At 34.0% G+C, this 24,425-nt stretch overlaps 1 protein-coding gene across 3 annotated transcripts in view; it reads left to right on the top strand.

Moving 5' to 3' along the window:
• Positions 1-24,425, top strand: part of TBC1D22A (TBC1 domain family member 22A) — a 137,984-nt gene that overhangs the window by 25,176 nt on the left and 88,383 nt on the right. For all 3 annotated transcript variants that reach the window (XM_053977549.1, XM_053977547.1, XM_053977550.1), the window contains exon 8: positions 5,440-5,554. In XM_053977549.1, the coding sequence (XP_053833524.1) occupies positions 5,440-5,554 (115 nt within the window). The remainder of the gene's footprint in view (positions 1-5,439; positions 5,555-24,425) is intronic.

Below are 24,425 nucleotides of genomic sequence, written 5' to 3'. Positions count from 1 at the left end.
CGAGCTTAAAAAGTTAAAAAAAAAAAAGAAGATATATAAGTAGAGGCTAAGAATAACAGTGTAAGTATGAGTAATAAAAGCAAAGGCACCTCATTAATTTCCTGTATTGAATCTGTCAGTTTTTATTGTGGTCTTGTGCCCTTGGCTTTTTCCCCCTTTTTTTCCTTTTTATGTATTTTGTTAATACTGTGTTTCTTAAGTAATCCAGAGCATAGTCCTGTGGTTCCATGTATTTGTCAAAAGCATTTAAGGTCTGGAAGTTCTTAGAGTGTTCCACTTGGGAATTTCTCTTTGAATTTGTAGCACAACTGGTTTGAATGCCTTATCTGATCTCGCAACCTTGTAAGTTTTGTATGTTGAGTACACTATTTAAATTGTTTTACTACTGTTGTAACTAGATAATTAATGTAAATATATAATAATGTGATTAATGGTAAATATATTAGTCAAAATGGCCTATATTGTTGGGGAATTGAATCTCTTTGGGACTTTTCATTTTGAAGTATATAGGTCATACATAGCATAGATGGTGTGGATTATCCTCTTTTAATTATTTAGTTTAATTCTTCAACTTACTCTCTTTTCTAATGGTTCTAGTTAGACCTTCAAATGTATTGCCATGTAGCTTCTGTTCATACAATTATAGATCCAAATAGAACATTATCTGGTTCATTATGAGAACTTAAATGCAGAACTAGCTTTCATTTGATTTTCCATTGTTCCAATTATTTGTTTAATGGCAGTGTGCTTCCACATGTTGGAGAATTGGTTTGAAGAAATAGCCCAGTACAGTGTTTCAAAAGAAAAACCTCTAAATATAGGGCTTTCCACCTGCTTTCTGCACAGTGGTGTTTTACCTGCGCTGTTCTAGGGATGAATTGAGGAGTAGTATAAGTACAATCAAGGGGCAAGAATGAAGCAATACTGGTAAGAAATAAACTATTAAAGAAATTAATTAGATCTGTGGGCTACCGGGAGAATAGGCTTGCATCTGTCTTCTACTCCCTCTATGATCTTAACCAAATTCTACTTGCTTAATGCTATTGTAAAAAACATGCTGAAACGGTCATATGACCCAATTTCTCCAGTGTTGCTTTCTCTTGCTTTCTGAGTTTCTGGAGACCTATCACAGCACCACCGAATCCCTCAGCCCCACAGCGATCCTTCCCTAATCTCAAAGGCTCTTGCAGATAGGGTGTGTTGTTCCCAGAGCTGACTCTTCTAGAGCGAGAGAAGGTGGTGCTGGTCTCTGGTGAGCAACAGTCACTCCCCCCTTTTTAAGGTGAGATTGCAAGGGCTATAAAGAGGAGAAGGGAATCAGAGTAAGGGTCAAAGACAGATTTAAAGGATGACACTCTGTGCAAAACCGTTGTTGTGGATATTATGGTGAGTTTTGTATGTACTTCTGATGCTGTAAAGATTTAGATTAATGATACCACTACTGGGAAGAATCTCCCATAGAATGAGACTAACAGACTGTAGTTGATGGAACTGGACAAAAGCACTGGTTAAAGCTTCAGAAAGACAGCATGTGCATAAACCTCACAGTCTCCTGACTTAAATTTTCAAATGCTGCTGTTGCAAGATTTTTGCTGTTCTTGGTGGTATCAGTCTCTGTTGCCGAAGAACTTTTAATTGGAGGTAATAAGGCTGTTTTAATTTCTTATCTCAGAATTTTGTTTCTGTAACAAAATGTTGCAGTTTAGAAAAAGATGTTTTGAATATGATGTGCGGAAATAACTCATTATTATGTGTTTGTATCAGTTTATAGTGTTTGTTTTTTATGTGAGTTATATGGATCCTGAGTGAGGAGGAGGTAATGTTGGAGCAAGGATTTAAAGGACTAAAAGTGACTTAATAGTGTCCCTGAAAAAGGCGAACAAAAGAGTGGGAGGTGGTCTTTCATATAGTGCATTCGAGTTATTTTAAAGACTACTTATTATTTAGTTGTAATAAATTTGATTAGCCAACATGGACTGATCTAATTTATTATCTTTTCTTCCTTTAACTAGGGAAAGGGAAAGCACATGGCTGTGTACTTCCCATCTATGCTTGCATATTATACATAATAATTTCAAGAAAACTTCACAGTTTAAAATAGTTTAAATTTTGTTCTCCTTCTCTTTTTTTTTTCCTTTCCCTCCTCTACTTAGAAAACAAAAAGCAAATTTTCAAAAGCTTTTGAATTAAGGCTTTGGAGGTTTTGAAGTTCCTCTGAGGTGGGAAAACCCACAAGTAATTCAAACCTTCATTTAAGCTGATGGATTCTTTTCTTTATGTATATGAATATAATTCTTGCTGTAATTATGAATGAGAGTCAAATTCAAAAGAGAATAATAGATTGGTAATGACATCTCATGAGATGTAGTAGTTCACAGTAGAAAAATAATTCTAGTTTTTGTTGCTGGTTTGGAAATCAAGAAGGGATCCTTTTGGGAAAGTGACCTTTTTAATGAGTCCTATTTGAATACAGTCATGAGTGTTGTATAGAAACTTAAATCAGCCGGCTGTTCAGGTTTTCAGTGCTCATTTTTATTGATTCAGAACAGTAAATGAAACTTTATGAAAATGGGTAGGAAATTGAAAATGCTATTTCAGTGTGTATTACAGAATTTCTGATAGGAATCATTTGGGGATATTAAAGCTGATGTGCCATCACTGAATGGTGCTTCCTGCTCAAGAATATAACACCCTCCCCAAAAAATCCAAACACCACTCCCCTTATACCTGGATTTTAAAAACATTTTAAAATCCATAGGCTTCTCAATTTGCAGTGCAAACTGTATGTTACCAGGTTCTGTGGAAATGAAAAGTTGGTGGTACAAATTTGTGAATTGTTTGACTTCAGACATGCCTTCGTGAGAAAACACTGTTTTATAGTTTCTGCAGTGGGTATTTTGATTGATTGTTCTTACTGAATTTGATTGGTTGTTGACTGTGCATATTTTGCATCACACCATGGGTTTTTTATTTAGCCTAGTGCATAACCCTATTCTACATTCTGCAATTGCTACTTTAGTAGGTTTCTCTAGTCAACATATCGTTCTGATATTTGTTTTTTGAGAAAGTTGTTTGTATTTGCAGTATGTTAAACATGTCCTTTTCCAGAAGTGAAGCACAGAACTATAACTCTGATAATAGTGAGAAGCTAGTTGTTACTGAAAGTAGAAGTGGCAATGGACAGAAGGAGGCAGAGTGGCTGTGAGCAAACTAACCTTGCTATATTGGCAGTTTTCCAGTAATACTAAAAATATTACATAAATAAGTGTAATTTCATCAGGGTATGATTATGTAAAATGTAAAAGCATGTTGTAAATGGCTGAGTGTAAAATCTTTATACAGTTATTGATAGACAGTGAAACACCATGGGCTATTGCTTAAAGGGCAGAACTAGTACCAAGAATTTGTATCTAAAGGAATAAGCATCTTGGCTAATGGAAACAAGAGGCTTCTATGGAAGATTTGCTAATGATTTTTTTTTGCCTAATCTCTGAACTCACACTGCACACAAACTGAAACTCAGTTGGTGTTGTAATGGACCAGATGTGAGCTGTCCTGAGGTTTGTTTTTCAGTGCCCACCAAAACTTTTTGTACTTACTGTTGTTGATTGTCTCCCCTGTTCCGTGAATTTTCAGCCAGGGAAACATAAAGCCTGGAGGACAGTTGACTCTCAAAAGAAAGCCTGTAGGAGAAGGATAGGTGTTGGTATTTGAGACTTGTTTTCAAAGCAGAAGGTGCAAATATATTTCAGCTTCAGAAAACTTATGTGGAAGCCTGTGATGGGAATTTCAAGCGCCAGGATGCGAGTCCTTTATGTCGAGACCTTTCCTTACTTAAAAATGACTGCAAGAGGACTTTTAAATTAAATAATAAGTCTTTATTTAATATTGAATTAAAACAGTCAGTTTATTAGTCTAACAAAAACTTAAAGTAAGATTGAGTATAAATAATCCTGACTTCACAAATAAACACCTATTGCATCCTTTCAGGACAGGTATTTCACTGGCTTTTTTGAAGCCTGAGCATTTGTTGACTTCTGGAGTTGCAGCAAACCATAGAATCCTTTCGGTCCTTCTAAAATGTCTCCTCCTTTTAGTATTGAGGCCAGATCTGAAGACCAATATAGTTTGTGCTCTCATGAATGAACAAACATTCTTTTGTTTCTCATGAATGAGCAAACATTCTTTTGTTATAAAATCAGAAGATTTTATATCCCTGATTACATGCCTGTAGTTAGGACAAAGCATGTAGCCACTTTCACTCTGCTGCTTATTTGCAGTCTTTCAAAGGCACGTAGTATCTTCAGAAGCAAATAACTGAGACAAGATACAGCCTGACACAGACCTAAATGGAGTCAGAAAAAAGTTCTCTGATTTCCATGCTCTCTTCTCATGCTGAGATATAGTTTGGCCTCATGAGTTTTTGCAGATCCTAAACTTCAGTTACAGATACCTAAGCTTCAGTTTACAGAGTTGAGAGGGTGAAGTTCTGTGATATGGCAGGCAGTTGCCTTATTTCTACATTTCCTGATTGTTTCACGTTTTTCATTATCTAGTATGCGGATGCCTGGAGTGTAAGACTCCACACTGGAGTATTAGGCAAGCTTAACTTTCGTGGAATCTCTTTTTATGGGCATGTTATTAAAAAATCTAAACTATATCAAGTCCTTTTTTCTGTTACTTAGGGATAAATAGAATATTTAGTAGAATACTTTTTTCAAAGAGATGAAAAATTATGGGAGGATAATTTCATATTTCTTTCCCTTGAGAAAAGAGGCATTTTATATTACTGGAAAAGCTGCAGTGAATAAGAGCTACTTTGTATTAACTACTGTAACTGAATTATATACTAGGCTGGTTTTAACATGTGCTAATACCCTGAAAATGCTTCCTTTTGAAGAACTGAGAAGCTTGCATAGCATTGGGAGTTGGTTATGAATACCAGTGTTCATTTATGCTTTTGTATACATGGATTTTATACTACTTTAACTCCATGATATTAAGTTTATCTGCAAGGATGTTTTAAATATCCTTATGAGAGGAAGCAGATGGGCAGGTACTGATCTCTTCACTCTTATGACCAGGGACAAGACTCAAAGAAATGGCACAAAGCTGAGCTGGGGAGGTTTAGGTTGGATATCAAGAAGAGGTTTTTCACTCTAAGAGTGGTTGAACACTGGAACAGGCTCCCCAGGGAAATAGTCACAAGACCAGCCTGACAGAGTTCAAAAAGTGTTTGGACAGCACTCTCAGGCACATGGAGTGATTCCTGGGGTGTCCTATACAGGGCCAGGAGTTAGACTCGGTGGTCCTGATGGGTCCCTTTCAACTCAGGATATTCTGTAATTCTATGAGGTTATGATAATTTACAAGTGTTTTGTTTAAAATGTGCTTATCACTTGTTAAATTAAACTGATGGTTTCTTTAACTCTTTTTCAGATCTTTGAAAGGATTTTGTTTATCTGGGCAATACGTCATCCAGCCAGTGGATATGTTCAGGGCATAAATGATCTTGTTACTCCTTTTTTTGTAGTCTTCATTTGTGAATACATAGGTAAGATTTGTCTTAATACTGAATTATGAATTAGTATTGATTTTGAAACATAATTTTCATTTTCATCTAACTATTTGGATGAGCTAATCAAAGCATAATTTGATACATTAATTTTATCATAAATGTTTGTAATTATAAATCTGTATTGCTTTAAATATATACTGAGAAGCAACCAGATTTTGGGTAGTCAATGAAGTTCAGGAATCATCTTGATTTCTGCTTAAGAAACTGTTTTTTTTTCCCTTTCTCTTTTAATTCATGTTTTTTTTTGAAAACTTTATATTGAACATTTGAACCAAGTAACAGCATCAAAACAAAAGATGCCTGCCCCGCAGGAAAAAAAAACCACTGAAACAAAAAAAGTAACCCATGAAACATGGATATTTTTAAATCAGTTGTGGGGAAATTGAAATAAAGGGAACCTATTAAACTGCATCTGTGGCTGTAATAATGGCATCCTGGAATTAGGGTCTGAAAATTAAGACAACAGTAATCAAATTTTTCTGGTTAAGAACTCTGCTCTTCTGAGACTTACAACATTGGTAACAATGGTAGTGTCAACAAGTCCATTTGTGTTTAGTTTGTGGCTTTATGTGTGAATATACTTTTGAAAAAATAAACAACTTAGATGTGGGTTAAATCTTAAATTTACAGATTTGTATATAAGTTGTAAGCATTAAGAGAATGACTGACTGTTAACAATAAGTCATAAATAACTATGGATATAAAAGGTAAAGTTTAACAGTAAAAATGATAATGTTAATCTGGTTTGCATTAAAAATGTTTTTCTTGTACTTGTGTTTATCGTACACACATACAGTGAGACTTTTAAGTGTTGTGTATGTAGACTAGAGCAATGTATTGGGGCTACCTACAGTGGATTCTTCCTACCTTGTCTATGCAAGATATCCATAAGTGTATTTATCCAGATTGATTAGTTTTAATGAAGGACAGGTTATCCTTGAGTGGATGATAGATTATCCATTTACTCATTTGCATGGCAACACCTCTGTTGCTTTGTTCATTTCTTGTTTCATAGGGGGACGTTTCACTGCTAAGCAACTAATGAGAAGTACTGCTGCTTTCTCCCTAATCATCTCCTAAGTAGGGTAGAGGCCTACTCCTGAGAGTATTTGCAGTTTCTGCCTTTTACTCCCTCATTTGACAGATCATGAAAATGTTCTTAATGATCCTAGAACAGTAGGGTCTCTAGTAGACTTTAGGGTTGCTAATTGAAATAAGAAGTTCAAATGAGATGTGATTAGAGAATTGATATTCCGTGTTAAATAGGCCATTTAATTAATATGGTAAATAAGTTTGTCTTTACCACTAACTTATATCTGGAGACTGATGATTGTTAATGTATTTGCCACGTTGTCAGGATTGTCATATTGGAGAGCATAGCTGTTCCTGTGAGTATTTGGTGAAGAAAGACAAATCGTGAAAACTTTCAGCCTTAGAAGATAGTTGGGGGAAATGTATGAAGCTCAGAAAACTGTATTGTGAAAGCTCATCTAAAAACTTGTATCTATATCATAAGAAAAACAGCAAAATGAAGGTTTGTTTTTCTTTCACTATAGTGGTGGTCATGGCTAAGTGCTAACAGCAGTTATTTCCCTCAGAGACATACGAAAACTTTCAAAGATTTTTCTTGAAATAGCTTTTTGATTTGAATCTTTCTAATATGTTCAAGTTACACTGAGTGATGCACTCAAGTTGGAATGAATCAATGAAATGGGGACATTGCATTTATGAAGTACGTCAAAAATCCTGTAATAAAATTACAGGATTCAAAACTAACACTATGAATTGGGCTTTAGTAATCTATATAGAAATAAACACACAATTGCAGAATTTTCCTATAAAAAATGCTTACACTGTTACTACATTTATATTTACTTCAGTAGCATTCTGTATTTACTTCAGACTTTTACTCTAGATCTCATTTCTTCGTTTTACATGAATATTGGTTTGTACATTAAACAGCTTTATTTATTGCAATATTTTCACTATTGATTTTTGTATTTTTCTTAATTTAACTGAAATCTTTTTTGCTGCAGTTCTAAGTCACTTGGATCTTAAATTAAACAGTTGGAAGTAATAATACTTTCTTTCTGTAGTTAAAAAAGTCCTAAAGAATTATTGAATATTAATAATAAATTCTTGTGATTGACAATGCCTTTAATAATAAATCTGTGCTGACTAGGTCATCTGATTATGCATCCTGGTAATTGACAAAACATTTGCAGTTTTGTCAAATATTTTGGTGGGAGGAAAGCCATGTTTATTTTAGCTTTACGACAACTGAGAGAGCCCTTAATCTTGCATAACAAGTGTGTGACATAGTTATTCTAGTGATGGGAGTCTTTTTGCTCTGCTAGGGACATCAGCAAGCTGTTTGGAGAAGTGTTGTTAAGGAACTTCTGAAGATAAAAATGACATGGGTGAAAATGCTAATTTACTCTCATTCAAATCTGAATGCCATAAAGTAGGTTTTTGGGTGTGTGTATATAAGTGCTGGAGTCATAGATATTTTGATGGATTAATATGGATTGAGGTATCTAATTTTAGCACATAGATTCACACATTTAGAATATATATAGGAATTGAGTGTGTTAAATGTTCAGGATATTCTTTCAAATGTTCCACCAGTATGCTGAAAGTGTAATCTGGTAATGTCTCATTAGTTTCCAGTTTGCAATAAAAACAGAATCCTGTAACATTTTCAGCAAGAGAAAACTTAATTGTCAAACCAAGCCAGGAGAGGGAAAACCATAATTAAAGAAAATTTCAGAGGGGGTAAATTCCAGCCCCTGCTGGAATACAGTCATTTCAGTTTTGATTTTCTGGTCTAAATTAGGAGGAGGATGGTAAGAAACCTTAGGTTTCTTATACCAGATGATTGTGTATGTTATTCTCAACAGTTTTTTAAAAATTTTTCCTCCTCATGAAAAATGCTGGAGGTATTTAATCATATTTTGTCATATTGTAACAGCCTCTTTAGAAATCCAAACTCTGGAGGTGTGGGAAAATGATTCTCGGCTTAGTTCTAACCTCCTGCATGACATAGTAGTGTTGTAACATGTGCTGTCAGAACAAATGCAAATGACTGTCAGGGCAGTTTTCCTGAAAGCCCTCTGTGTTTGTAGCATATTAGTTTGTGTCAAATGAATCTCATCCCTGCAGATGCACCAGAGGGTTTTTTGTTAATAAGATATACCATGTGACTGCTCACTATTTGTAGACTTAATGTGGACAAGGAAATTTTGCACTGGATTGCAAGTCATCTTTATTCCAAGTTGCCACACATGTGCTCTTGGTACACCTTCCTCTTGCCCTGAGTTCCTCTAGAGCTATACTGTTTCCTAGTGTTAAGTTATGCTGTACAATTACTTGTGGTCTCTCACTCACGTACACTTCACTTTATCTGACATTCCAGTACATAATCGTTCACTGGGCTTGTGTGTGTATCTAAAACCCCAAAGAAGATCTGGATTTATTCACCATCCAGAGAGATGAAAGTTTCAGAGAAGTACCACCATGATAAGGATGCATGTCAGATTGTTGCTAAGTGGAATAGTTGTATGAAATAATTTTAAGATGTCTAGGAGTATTGGCTCAAGGGAAAATCAGCAGTTAGTAGGAAGTCAAGGGCAGAAAATGAACACTGCTGTAGCATTTGGTCATTTTATGTTGGATAAAGAATGACAAGAAAAATGAGTCTGCTGAAGACTGGAATGGCAAATGAGATATTGTCTGCAATCCTCTTGAAAGAAAGGAGCCTGAGACGAGTTGATGATGCTTACAAGAACTCATGAACTGAAAACTTTGAGAAGAGTGATCTTACCCTTGTAAGTATTTTTTCTTGTCATCTTAAATCCTTTTGTAGATGGCATTAAATGAAACTTCTGTTACCTAGTGTTTTTTGACTTGATACTGCTATGACTTTATGGAATAATTAATCTAGGCCCAAATCCTAGTGGAAATGGGATAGGATTTATTCCCAGACTACTTTGACTATGAATAAGGAAACGTTCTTTGGTCCTGAAAATGCCTTCATCTGTCTGTAACTCCCTTGTTTACTGCTTTTTCCATTCCCTCTCATATGTTACAGGAAGTCTTCCTGTCCTTATAACTGGTATGCAGTCTTATTTTTGTCTTCCTTTCACTCTTTTAAATAGTAATTTTGGGGTTTTTTTTTTCCCCACAGTTTGAATAATGTATCAAAAATGGTTTTTTTCATTGTATAATTGGAGTAAAGTTTTGGAGCATTTTATCATGGATGTATCTGAGGTAATTCCTCAGTGTTTGTTTATAAAATATGAAAATTTGTTGGTTAAGCAGAGATTGTTTTTTCAGGTGAGTTGTAATTTTTGCGGGATAAATAAATCTGTTCAGAATGTACATAAAACTGAATTTCTGAATGATGAGAAAGCAAGCCAGAGAGCAAAGAGTATTAACCCACTGACTTTAGAGAACTGCTTTTCTTCATACCTACAGGGTTATAAGGTAAAATTTTGTTCAGCATTCATTATTTCCTGTACAAGGCCAAGCTGAAGCCTTGATTGCTATAGTATATAAATTAATTTGAGATAATTTATCCTTCTGCCTAAATATTTAGACTGTTATTATTCAGTTCCACCAATTCACTAGTCCTTGCAGAATTATGAATAGGACTTGTACACTGAAGTTTTGAGGAGAGAAAGTAGAAAAGATGTAATGTATTTGTAGTTATTTAGAAGAGACTGACTAAAACTGAAGGATAACAAATAGTTTTTATAAACTAGAACAAAGAGTTATAACTGGATGCTTCTCCTTCTCCCAGGGCCTTCAAGTTTCTCTATCTTCTGATTTAATAGGAGAGAAATTCTGGAAGACTTGTCAGGACTGAAGTTCAGGAATATGAGGGGTTTCTTCAGTTTAAGAGAGTCACAAAGATTTTATTTGCAATTGTAGTATGCTCTTCAACTTTTCTTTTAATTTTGGCATTAAAGTTTGGAATAAACATCTACTGTTTTCATGCTTTTCTTTGTTTAAATAAATGGTTTTGCTCAATATTGTGTTAAAATGTTTTTATTTACACATTTGTGAAATGTTTTATGAAACACAAACTGAATTTGCATAAAAGCAGAGACATGAAGCATAATTAATATTTTAATGTTTTCCTTCAAGTTGTAAAAATATTAAGAAAATAAGTGTTTTTTTTAACCCCTGTAAAATTTTATGAAAAACTATTCAAAATAATTTAAATCACTTTTCTGTCAAATGTAAATTCTGTAGCACAAGTTCTATTTAATTACATTGATTTTTTTCTCCTTAATGCAAATTGCTAGTAATGTAGTTTCTGTATACAAAGGTATGTTTCAGTGCTGTTTCTTAATATTTCCATAATATTATAGTAATACTAATGGCATCAGGTAAGTTGACTCAAGTTATAAACATGAGCAGTGCTCCATGAAATAGTCTTTGATAATTAAATGGAGTATTGTTATCTGTGTGATTTTGGTGAGCAAAGAATGAAGAAATCTTACACAAAACTGTTGAATCCAAGGCTTGAAAGTACTGTTAAGCCAATTACATCTTCTACGTAAGTCTAGAAAACATCAGAAGCATTCCTCTGAAAAAGCTGAGCCGCTCGGTGACCTGAATCTTTTTACTTACCCATCACTTTTCTTTGCTGCACTCTTTGCTTTCATGTCTTATTGAACACTTAGTGCATGTACACCTGGATATACATATATATGTGTACATATATATTTATAACTATAGCATGGCATAGAAGTTGTTCAGTATTATCTTAGCTTGCTTTGAGTTATCCATTGTTCACCTTTTCAATTTCTAGGAATATGTTGCCCCACTCTCCCGCTATTGCTGGGCCAATCTATTGTCAGTGAAAGTATTTTGTGCTTGCTGCAGGGTAGCTGAAGAGAGGGAGAACAGTAATGAATAAGATAGACAGTATTTGAATTTGGTTTTACAAATTGATGACTCCTGCTTTGTACCATGGAAAAGGTCCAGAATAAGCAGAAACCTTTGTTGAGCCCACACACAGAGGACTTGGTTACTTCTATGCTGTGAAGCAGGACTGATTTTGATAGCAGTGGGAGAACAGTTAGAAATTTTTCCATTAATTTAAATATTTTTGAGTTGTAGTTTTTGAAAAAAAGTTCCTTCAGGTGAATTACCTGGAAACAAAGACAGTAAAAATATAGACCTGAATTTTAGTGCTTTAAAAAGCATGCTTTTGAAGCACATGGACAGATTATACTTTTAAATTGTTAATTTGTTTTTATATATGTCTCACTCAAGAACAACTGAATTATTCACAATCTCTGAGCAATTGTCTTTATTAATATATAATGTTGTTTTTCAGGCCTAATTGGATGAAGAAACCTTACTATTTTACATCCTTTTATTCACTTTAAACAAGTAGGAGAATCCATGTGAAAATAACTAGTACTGAATTCTTTGAATTGTTTGTCAGCCAGCAGTGCTTGCCATGATATATTGTTCTGTCTAGGTTGGTTCATAAAGCAAGATATTTGGAGGCATTCCAAACAGAGCTAAGGAAAACAGGGTAGGATGTTAAGAGGACATCTCATACTTAGTTTGTGAAGGGTTAGGGAATAAGGCAGCATGAAGAAGGGCAAATATGTTGGCAGAACTTATATAATGGAGAGAATTGATTGATAGGAACCAGTGAACTATAAATTACTATTTCTCTTTTGATCCTTTTATTTTGTGTTTGAATCTTTATTTTAGTTATTTACCTGGACAAATTAATCTTTATCGTTTAGCATGACTTGTTGGAATATTACGTTTTTAGTTGCAGTGGACTTACTCTTGTAGTGGGCATTTTGTTCTGGCTTAGAGTTATAAAACTATTAAATTTAAAGAATTATTTAAAATGTCCTAATGAACGTAGTTAAGCTTTACTCAGATATGCAATTTGTGTGTGACTTGCAAGTGCTAGAGTTTATTCCCTACTGTTTTTGCCTAGTTGCTTAACCTACTGGAAGTTTGTGGTGGCATTTAGTATCAACTGTATGAGTGGATGTGTTGGTGTAAGTGCTCTCTACAGGCTTTGATAAAATGAGATGATTTACTTCTTTAGTTAGTGGAGTTTTGGCTAATTGCACCAACCTAATTTTGGCATATTTTACAATATAGTAACATTGAGAGAAGGTGTCAATAATAAGCAGCTGAGCATATATCTACAAGCAACTGTATAGTGTAGTTGGGTAGTAGTATATTGCTGCATGTGTTTTACTCATGAATGTATTTGATTCCCTGTGGGGGCTTTTGATTCAGCTGTGTCATCTAAGTACACAGCAAGCAAACAGAAAAAGGTTTGCTTGCTATGTACTTAGATGACACAGCTGAAGCAGGGCTTTCAGCTGTCAAAACAGGTGGCTTTGCTTTTTCTTTTCCAGCCCAAAATATGCATTCCTGTCTTCTCTTTTTGGTCCGCATTGGCTTTCCTTGGGCACAGTTAAACTGGCTGGAAACTAGACCTATAATAAACTGAATTATTTAACTTTCTGCACTCATCTTGAGAATTAGAGAAGAATATGAGTGCTGATGTGGGGATAAGAGCAGGTCAGAGAGGAAGGGAGAAGCAAAGGTCTATTTAGTGCCAGGTAGCACTGAGACTGCTTTAGCTGTGTAATGAACACATGCTCATGATAAGGATTTGTAAATTACACTTTTTGCTTAGCAGGTTAGGGAACATAAACAGATATGGGATATGGCAACATGCTATTATTTTCCTTCCTAGTACTGTCTTGAATGACCTTGATTTACTGTAGACAATGCAGTTTTACAAAATTGGTTTTTGTCTCTATTTCAATTTTTATTTCACTCTCTAATGTACTGTTAGATTTCTGAGCTAATTAGAACAGTTCATCTGAAATGTTAGATGCATTGTTGCATCCAATAGACTTGGGCTTTGCCCCCTTCCTTTGCTCCTCATATGTAGACTTTTTGTCACATTTTCTATAATCTTACTTTTTTTTTTTCAAGTATATTTGTAGTTCTTAGCAATCAAAGTGTTTAAAATCATATCATATTGATGCAATGGAGAAAGTAACTCCATGGAAGTAAATCTTCATGACTTCCTGACTGAAACAAAATTAATTTCTTGAAAATCTGTTCAGTTAACCAGTCAACTCTGAAATGTAAATTCTTGTTTATATGAACTGGCACATATTGTTGCTTGAATAAACCGTGGGCTGTGATAAAATACCTTCTTCAGTTTGATTACAGATATGGAGTAGTAATAGTCCTGGATACTTAAATCATACGGATGTATTAGTTGACAAAGTCGGATGTACCTCAGCTTCACTATCTTTCAGAAAAAATTATTGTAATTCAACTCAAACTGTTTTTGTGGATAATCTTAAAAGAGGCTTCTATCTATTTACAGTGGAGTAAGCCTAATTAAAGTTAGAATTCTCTGGCTGTTGTTAATAATAGCTGTCAGAAGTGAAAAAGAGACATTAATATTATCTTAAGTATATCCAACTGCTTAATTGCCTGTTATTTTTAGCTTTGTATGTAAGAGAAAATCAGTATTTTGAGTAATGGTATCAATTGCTCATAGTCTCTTATGAGTGTCTGTTTAAAACAAGACAAAAAACATCCCAACCTCCCTTAATGCCTGAAATTTTATGGTCTATTAGTATTTAAATTTTTTAAAAATTTTAAGTGATTTTTAAAGAAAGGACAATCTATATAACTTTTCTTCAGAATGTTATTTACATACAAAGTCGCTGTGCTCTGAGTCTGAAACCTGTCACTTTACCCTACGTAAATAAATCTTTCAAAACAGACTCATACCTAATTATCATATTTTCATTGAATGTGTAGCAACAGTTGTTGCATTTTTTCATCTGTGTTTGACTTACAAGCTTTAAAAAAATGTATCTAAATTGATTAAGAAAGGTTGACTGTAGAGAAAAGCTTAAAGAGCAGCTCTGAAGAAGCAAACGCTTTCTCCAAGATTACAATCAGTAATTGGACAGGATTTTTCAGACCTAGTGATTTTTGATGGCTGGTAGTAATAGCTTCAGTGTACCAGTGTTTAAATTAAATGTTTTTTTATTAAAGATGTATAAGACTGGCTGTCCTGTGAAGTAGGGAATTACATTAAAATTTTTAGTCTTTGGTGGCATAAGACAGGAATGGAAAAATTGGCAATTGCCCATTTCATAAAAATGTTTTTGACTACATCTGTAGGTGTAAGATTACAATCATCTTCCTACTCTTCCTAACATTACTATGTTTTCTTATTAATGTTAGAGCAAAAATAGTTGGATTATATTTCCTTAAACTTACAGCCTCTTGTTACTTGTTGTACGGGTCTTTCCATTCTTGTGAGTGGTGGCATCTGTAGGTGGAATTCAATGTTTTGGGTTAGCCTTTATTTTGTTTGTTTGTTTGTTTTAAATATTTATTGCATGCTTCCATGTCATACCAAAAAAGTGTGTCTTGAAAATACTGATCAGCATACTATGGTGTATGGCCCACCCTCCGTTTATCTTTTGTGGTAAAGCTGTGATCTAAAGTGGATACTTTTTTGAAAAGCAACTGGGGAGTTCTAGCCCGTGTAAAGCCCATCTTTTAGATGACTGTCAGTTTTTACACTTTAGAGGAAAAGCCAAGTAGGAACTTGAAAGTTACTAATAAAAATTTCTTGAATCATATCAGTGCCAGGAAGTCTATCAAAGAGGCAAAGAGTCTGAAAGAGATCTGATGGAACCTATCAGATATAATACCATCTCATAGCAGGAGATTGTGTGGATTTTTTGCTTAGATATTTCTTGTGAGGAAACTTTCCAAACCCTGTCTTATGGACAAAATAAGAGGCGTTCATTTCAATTTTTTGCTAAAAGAGATGTATAGAAGAAATCTCTAAATTAATAAGAAAAATTCTTAGGTCAAAAGGGACTACTCAAACTTCTGTCGTAAGTATTCAGAATAAATAAGTAAGGTCTAGACTTTCTATTGATTTGAAGTGTTTGATGTTTTCAGCTAGCTCAGATTTGTCTTTTATATAATTCTTTTTGTATCATTCAAGTTTTTTTTTTTTTTTTCTTTCTCTGATGTATACTAAAAAGAATTTGAGAAAAAAGAATTTTTCTTCCCCATATATATAAAAACAAGTCTGTCAATGAAAGGCCTCTTTTACTGTATAGGATGATGTGGATTTAAATTATCTGCTTTTAGAGTTTGTTTTGCATCTATATGTGTGTTTTTCTAAATTTTCAAATGTATCTGTCTAAAGAAGATGTGCTATTTCATGATGCTTAGTGCACACTCCCAGTATATTAAAAATGAAATTAATTTTATAATATTAATGCTAATGTAAAAAACAGTGCATTTTTCAAGTTTGAAATACATTTTGTGGTTTATATTGTCTCATTTTTGAAGGCAATTAAGAAACTAATAGACTCATACTATGAGGAGTAATGAGACATTAGTGAAGGGTATTCTGTTTGAAACTACAGACTGGAAATGTTGGGTCATGGGAATAAATGGAAAAAATATATCTTGAATAGTGGTAGAAGCAGTAAACTAAAATTGAAGAGAAACCAAAAAATTTCTTCAGGTATAAAAAAATGGAAGAATTGTTAAGAAGGAATTTAATTGCAATAAATATAGCTATGGGAGAGAGATGTATTCCAAAGGGAGCAGCATATTTTAGTTTTGGCTTCTGCATTCCTATTTCTGCTCTCCCCATGGTCTCCATATAGTTATAATTAGCGATCATCTCTCTTTAGTGAAGCGGCACAGAAGTGCTTATACTTCCAGATCTAAGCCTTCTCAAGAATGCTTTCCAACAGACTGGGAAATTACTTTAATGGCTTTTATGCCATTAAAAGTAGCTTTTGACATCCAAATATCACAGCTTTCTGTGTTTGTTATGAAGTAACTTGTGGGAAGAAAAGCTAAAAGAGAAACAGCAATGCTTAAGCAATGACAACATGTTTTACAAATGCCAGAAGTGTAACATTCCAATCCTGTTGCATAGATCAGTAGTAGCTGCAGATCTAAGAAAAGATTTTCAAATTCTGTGGATCACTGCTTTAAAAAGAATTGTAAGAAAAAAATTTTGTCTTATTTTCGATGAGATACATGGTTAGTTAATAATTTATAGATGTCAAACCAATACAGATAGATTTGTCAGAAGTTTGTGTGCTGAAACTTTGAGTTGGCTTTGCTTGTAATTTAAATGCAAACCTTTTTCAATCTTAGTAATGAAGTCACGGGGTTATTTGTTAGCATGAGGATATTTTGCTGGTTTCTTATTTGAGAAATATGATACTTTAAATTTTTACTTTAAGCTGTGGAAAACAAATTTTTAAAGCAGAAGTAAAAAATTATGTACTTGAGCACAGTAATGAAAAAAAAGGGAAAAAAGTTTTTTTGCAAAACAGTTTTACTTCTGTAGGCTTTCATTGCATTATTTCATAGAAGCAGAAAGTACTTTATGCTTTTATAAGACATTCATTTTGACAAACTCCAGTACTTAAAAAAAATTGGCTTATCAATTGTGTTCTCATCAAAAACATTTGTGAACTGATTTATGTGATCCATCTTTAGTTAATTATGACATAAAAATTTACCGTGGTATGACTGAAGTTTAAGGACAACTACCTTTCTTACAGTAACATTGTTGAAGAAAATTAGAGATCATACTATTATTTTTGAACAGTCAGAGTGGGCTTTTTTTTCCTAGAGGTTTGATTATTTCTTTATCTTGACAATAAATACCTATACAATATGTAAAAATATGTTTGAATTTTGTTAAAAGAGCAAGCCTTGTGGCTTTTTTGCCTCAGAAGCATACGTAGCAGTTTCATTAGGAAAGTGTAAATCACAGCAGATTAAGGTAGTTAAGGAATGCAATTAAGCAATGGAAGAAGTAGTTTTACCTGCAGAGTGCATTCTCCTCAAATATGCTTCTTCAAATTCAGTATTTGCAGTTTGTGCTAAAAAGCAGAAATAATGGATGTTACTTAATTTCTGTTGTAAATACGGCAAGAAGTCTGTTAGGTGGATTTCTTATTAGCTGTGAAGGTTGTGGGAGATTACAAAACACGGAAGCATGTAATTTTGGTTAAGGAAATTGATATATATCCAGTTGAATATTGGATATTGCACAGTGTGGGTTGCAGCAAACTGCCACTGTCATAGACATGTGGGGATGTTGTCACTGAGGTACAGTTGGTTCCTCTGCCATCCATTTTTCTTTGAGAACTTATTTTGTTATGCCATTCAAATGACATTAATGGGTTAAAATAAAAATTGCTTCATGAGTGAGCAAAGTTATACTTACACAGAGTTATGGTCATATGTAAATGGTTGATGAGCTTATGTGACAGATGCAAATTTTTCAGTCTTCAGTTACAGGAAAAAATTACATCTCTGAATGTTTAGAAGTTTTTATATTTATGTACAAGTTCTTGGATAATTTGTATTACTTTAATATTTACCCAAGTTAGAGTTGAACCTTTGAGCTTTTTAAGTTGTCCAGGAAATGTATTAAACATTTTGCTGTTTATGAAATTGTTCAAACGAGTTCTCTTTGCCAGCCTTCTATTATTAAGTAATTACATGCAATACAATTTCTTTTTTTGACTTTTCTTTTTTTTTTTTAATATTTTCAGTAAAGAAGTATTAATTTTCAGTACTTTTAAAATTCACCCCTGCATATGCAGATACATATGCTGGTTGCTTTATCTTTTAAATATATTGTAGCTTTTATTGCAATTGATTTTTTTCCATCTCAAATAAATAGTTCTTTTTCAAAACTACATTAATTTATAGATTCTCTTTGAAGACTTTTCCAGTGCTAGAGTGATAGTTCTGAAATAACTCTCTAATCAATCCCATACCTGAACACGGGGAAGGCCTATGTTCCTGAGGTTTGCTTTAAACTTTTGTGACCACTCTACGGTCTGCTCTTGTCCCACACTTGGTGTTTTGTCTCTGTGTTTTTGTGGATATGCATGTTGATGCTTTAAAAAATTAAATGATAAAGCACAAACTATTTAATTAAAAATGCAATGTGGAAGACATGTTCAATCTTTAATCTTTCATTTCCTCTTCTTCAAGCACCTTTTGGATTTCTCAGGGAATTCCCTTTTATGGCATTCTAAGAAAGTACTCATTAGCGTCCTGTGCTCGCCATGCATGCTGGTTGGTAATTATGAGTCCCTTAATTTGGTGTCACATGCACAGCTTCTCCCTGGCAGGCTGTTTTGGTTGACAGTAGCAAACCTGTTGAAGTGAATACTATGAGAAGAATTTGTTGTGATAATTGTGTTCATTGTTGCTGACATCCATTTTTAGGAAGAGCTGCCATCTTACAAGCTTTGAAGGCTTCTGTTTCATAATAATGTCATGCCCAAGGATGTGGCTTATACTCTTCTGATTTCAAACTGCATTTACTGGCTGATTTCTCACCTGTGTGGAAGAGGTTCTCAGTCCTGTGTTTGGCATTATGCAAGTTCTCTGAGTCAAAGACCTCTTGGCACCACCAGTTTTACTTAATTCTCCTTTGTACCCTGTTTTGGTCATAAAGTTTTTAACCTTCCTCCTGTCTGAGTTGTGAAGCAGTAATCTCAGTCTGCAGCCTATGAGGAACTGATGTCTTTTGTTTAATTTGCAATGTGACCTGAGAGTTTCCATTTTTCAGATAGAAACCATCCTTAAAAACAGTTCTGTTTTTGTGTATATATGTGGAGTGGGTTATGAATATGAAATAAGGGAAAACTCTGGATTATTTAGTGTGGAGGAAAAAAAGATAATTAAAATTTAGCCAAGAAAAAGCCTGGGTAGAAAAGGTCTTACTGGCAAGCAATGTAGGCCCACTAAAGGAAGTCTCATAATGTTTTACTAATTACTTTCATACAGAATCTGGAATTAAAGTAGAAGTATGTGAAGTATCTACTCTTTTGTGATAGAGCAAATTGAGAGTACTTGCAGGGTCATACATCAATTTTGATGAGCACAGAAGTTCAGTCCATGTGATCAAGTTTGCGGTGTTTTTGGGCAGGATGATTTACCTTGCTCGCCAGGTCACACAAGATTGTAACAGTCACCATATGCAGCAAAATTACTTAGAGAATTCATATTAGTAAAATATTATGATTAATGTTCAAAACACCATTCTTACATGGATGTATAAAGATATTTGTCTTGCTTCCTATTGCATTTGAAAGGTATTGTGGATTATCAGTTGAAAACAAATGTAAGATTATTAGCAATGTTAAAATAGACAAGTTGTCAATATATCATGTATGTGAGAACATGACTGGTTATAGGGGAATATTTGAAATGCAGTAAGGTCATGTTTACCTAAGCCTGGACTGATGAGATGACTAAAGTTTTTTTAAAATTTTGCCTTTGTGACTGCAGTACCACAAAGAAAAGGGAAGGTTTTACTTTGGTGATTCATCCTTAACAACTCAAGAGATATTTCTGTCAAGATTAATATGTAACTAAGTTTTTTCAATGGGAGATATTGATATGGTAATATACATATTTAATTAAGCAATTGTTACTGAAAGAATTTACATTTAAATGCTCTATTATGTCCTGATCTTCTTAGAAAAACACTGCCTTAGTGCAGCAGTGACTGAAAGGTGTTTCATAAGGCTTTTTGAAAACTGAGTGTGGAGTGGGATATGTAAGATCTAGCTGTGGAAATATTGCTGTGCACCTCTGCATGCAATCATGTGTGTTTGATTTTTTTTGTACTTTGCATACTTGGGTGGTAACCTTTATGCTAGGTCTGCCTGAAGATGTAACATCTGAAGTAGATTGCAGCACAGTAAGCTTTATACAGAAGAGCACCTGTGCATCTGTGGTCAGAATGGTTCCTTTGCACTGCTGCAAGAAACACATAATTTGGACTTCAGGTATATGGTAATGCTTTTTGTACATTTACACAAAATAGTGCTAAAAAAGTCTTCAATTTTAAAATGCTCACCTCATTAACTGATCTAATGTTTTAATGTATTATTTTGTACATTGTATGTATGTAAAGAGCAATCATAATTTATTGGTGATATTGCAGTCTGTTTTGGGCTTCAGCACTAGGTCTTTTTTACCCTGCCATCCATTTTGTCCCCTTCCTTGCACTCCAGTGGATTCATCTGAGTTTTGCTGATTCTGAGTGTTGAGAAACAATTTCAAGATAAAAAGCTACAGTTAAAACATTAATAACACAATTAAACATTTGTTTCATTAAAAAAATCCTTTGAGACAATGTGTGCTGTATTTCATAGAGATATCTTTTGTAGGAACTTGCTTGGTGTAATGGAGTCTGAAAACTATCAAGTTATATTCATTTTTTTTTTACACTATATAATGACTGAGTTTTGGTGGCAGTAGCAGGTTTAGAGAAGTTCTGAATGCAAACTACCTTTTTGTTGGTTGCATGTGTTTTTACCTCTGACCTGTACTGAAAAGGTAAAATTCCAGCACTCTTTAGAAGAAGTCTATTACAACTAAAAGACAAAGATCAGTTGTGAACTTAATGTCAACATTCTGAACAACTTCAGTCAAAATCATCCATTAGGCTCAATCTTGAATTAAAACCTACTTTTAATGGAGGCAAGCTGTTTAGCATGTTTACTTTCTGCTGTCATTGGGAAACTAAATCTGCAAGTAGTTGTAAGCAGTATTTTTTTAAATTTTGATTTTATCCTTATGTCTCTGCCTTTGTGAGTGGATCCAGTTAGAGCTGTTTAGAAAAAGTTAGTCTTTTTGCCTGGTGGGAAGTTTTAGAAGCATACCCTGGGAGTGAGGACAGAAGAGCTAATACCATGCTTACAGCAATGCATGTATCCAGATCAGCATGTCACAGACTCCATGCTACAGCAGTTCTCCTCCAGGCAACCATTTTCCTGTCTTTTACAGTTGTATAGATAAGATGATAAAGATCTCCACAGGACACTGAAGAAGATGAGAAATGTTTCTGTAAGACTTCATAACTGGGAAGTTTTAGGCAGTGATCTTTTCTCCCCCAGATATTGCACACACTGGCCTGCTATTTCTGTCCACATTCTTTTATTCAGTCTTTATGTTACTGTTCATTCAGATTTCATTCACTGAAAATAAATTTAAAGTTATTTAAAACCAGAAATTGCAATTATGTTCTCAAGCACAAATAATACCTTACGGACTTTTGGGATGGTTATTTTGTTATTTTTGCTTCTGTTTTTTCTGAAATCCCTTGTGGTCTTTCTTTCTAAACTTTTCTAGTTTGTTTATTTCTTCATCCAAATAAGAAAAAGAAAAAAAAAAAAAGGAAAAAAAAAAAGAGAGAGAGAGAGCAACATGGAGCTTGACTGCTTTTCCCCTTAAAACTGCAGGGAAAAACAAGCATTTTGCACTGTTTGCATACCCAAATAAATAAATAAATACTAAATATGTGGATTATGATTTTGCATAACATTCTGCCAATTAAATGTTTCTTAATTGGTGTGTGTCAAAAAGGATGGCCTTTTTAAATTTCATTTGTACTTTGGAAAAGGGTCCTTTGGATATTCAGTGTGAGTTTTGAACTTCCTTGGTAAAGTGTAGCAAGGTAAGGTAGATTGGTGCAGCAGAAACCATTGACATCACTGAGCACTTGCTTGTTTGAGACTTTGCTTTTGTGATGCTGTGCTATCTCTATTGGAAGAGTTCTTGGGTGCTTCCACAGTGTTGCTCCTTATTCATCACAGACCATATTTGAATCAAAAAGTGCCAGTTAACATAACATATCCAAAAATATATATCTTAGCTGATTTAATGAAACTCTATTGTATTATAGCTCCAAGTAATTAGATTTATTTTTTGCAGAATTTTAAGCCAAAGTTTGACATAGTTGCTTTATACAGGGGAAATACTGCTAGGGTACAATAGAAATACAAATGAGTTGTCTGAAACACTTAATTAGATTTTTTTAATTTCAAAACTTTATAATCTGACTTAAGAAGAGATGACTTAGTGTGGTGCCTTGGAAGCACAATGGGATTGAAAATTGGTCTAGAAGTAGCTTATATATTTAAAGAACATATAAAAGATCTTGAATAATTATTTTGTGTTTAAGAGGCTTATGGAAATGCTAAAGATCAGTGTCTTTAAGCCACAGAAAAGCAAAATGTTCTTGGATAGATCTTTAGAGTGGAGACAAAACAAGACAGCTGGACAAGTACTTAATAAAACTGCTATTTTTATGTCTGTAATGGCTGAGCATGTGGTTCTGTGACATTATAATTGGGGACTGCCAATTCTTTTTTCTAAAAGCTATCTGTATCTGTTGTTGTTCCCTGTGGAATAATGAGAATTTTACTTAGAGTAGTAAATTTGTGTCAGACCTTTGTTCTTTTCAGAAAGGCTTGTCCTGGCTTCCTCTCTGTGCTTGGGGAACATACCTCTGATGAACAGTAATTGGAACCACTGAAAGCTATTTCTTAAAAGCAATAGTGTATTTTCTGGGGCGAATAAAAATTGGTCATTCTAATTTGATAATCCATCTTTATTAGAACAATTAGAATCTAGTTTTTCCAAAATATTAATGCTGGACTGTTGCTGCTGTCCAAGTTGCATCATTTAGCCTACCTACAAACTGCCCTGGTTTTCTTACAGCTTGCAGGTAGTTCAGTCACAGGAAGCAGATTGTTTGGTGGGTGTTTAAAGCTTTATTTCAGCTTAGTTTAGACTTCCACAGTTTAAAGATCTGCATTCTGAGGCAATCCTTTTAAGAGCAAATTATAGCTAATACTGAGAAGCAATTTTTAAAAATCTGATTCATTTGATTTATTTATCTTTCTAGTTTAGAACAATTCAGGTAGTACTCTGTCACTTCTTGGTCTTCTTTGTTCACTGTGAAGGGGGGTGAAGATGCCCACCTTTGATGTTTATATGGATCTTCAGCTTTTTTTGTTGGTTTAAAACCTGATGTGAGAATATAGTGTGAAGATAAGAAAGATGAGAAAGAGAACATAAAAAGTATTTTTCATTTGTTTTCATACCCACATGTGTTGTGCTATAGTTTATAGCTACCTTTTCTTTCGGAAATGTGATACCAGTGTCATGAAAAGAAAAGGTGCTCCAAGGCAGAAAATTTGCAAAGGAGAACATTGTCAAAGTAGTTGTAATCTCATTCTACAAGCAAATGTTTGGTGGATGAGGGTCTGAAGACTTAATTCAAAGGGAAGACACTTCAGTATATGTTTGTGTTTTATATAAATACAAGAAACATTTACATCTACTGTTTTTTTCTGTAGGCAGAGTGAGAATGGGTTGCTTCTTTTTTTGCCATTTGAAATATTAAAATGAAAGTTAAAAATATTAACTCGAATTTTTTTTACCACTGGGACACTGGTTTATGAAAATATAATAAACTGTATAAGATTTTTTTGTGAGTTAATATGTGTAAGATGTACCAAAGTTTTGTTTCCTGCTGTAGTGGAAACATCGTTAATTTTCTTTTCTACTTGGAAAGGTTTTTCTTTTCTAAATTCAAGCCATAGTCTGCTTTTCTAAATAAAGTTCAGTGGTTTTCTGAGAAGTATTTTTCAGGGCTTTTTCTTCTGTGAAGACTGGCAACATATTTGCACATTCTGTGCATGGTGCAAACATAGTCATCTTCTTCAGTGATTGTTCGTATATAGCTTGAGGGCTCTCAAAGTGCTTCTGATTCTCTTTCAGGTGTGAAATGTTTAGAATAAAGTGATTTATTATATATTAATTTTGGTTAACCAGGCATGATTTGAGATTTTCACAGTCTGCGGGAAATTAAGTGTTCATTAACATTTAAAACCGTTAGATGACACAGTTAAGCAATAAATGATTCATTTAGGCCCTGTTA

This window comes from Vidua macroura, chromosome 5, assembly GCF_024509145.1.
Source record: "Vidua macroura isolate BioBank_ID:100142 chromosome 5, ASM2450914v1, whole genome shotgun sequence".
In the NCBI taxonomy this organism is placed as follows: Eukaryota; Metazoa; Chordata; class Aves; order Passeriformes; family Viduidae; genus Vidua; species Vidua macroura.
This window is presented reverse-complemented; position numbering and strand designations above follow the sequence as displayed.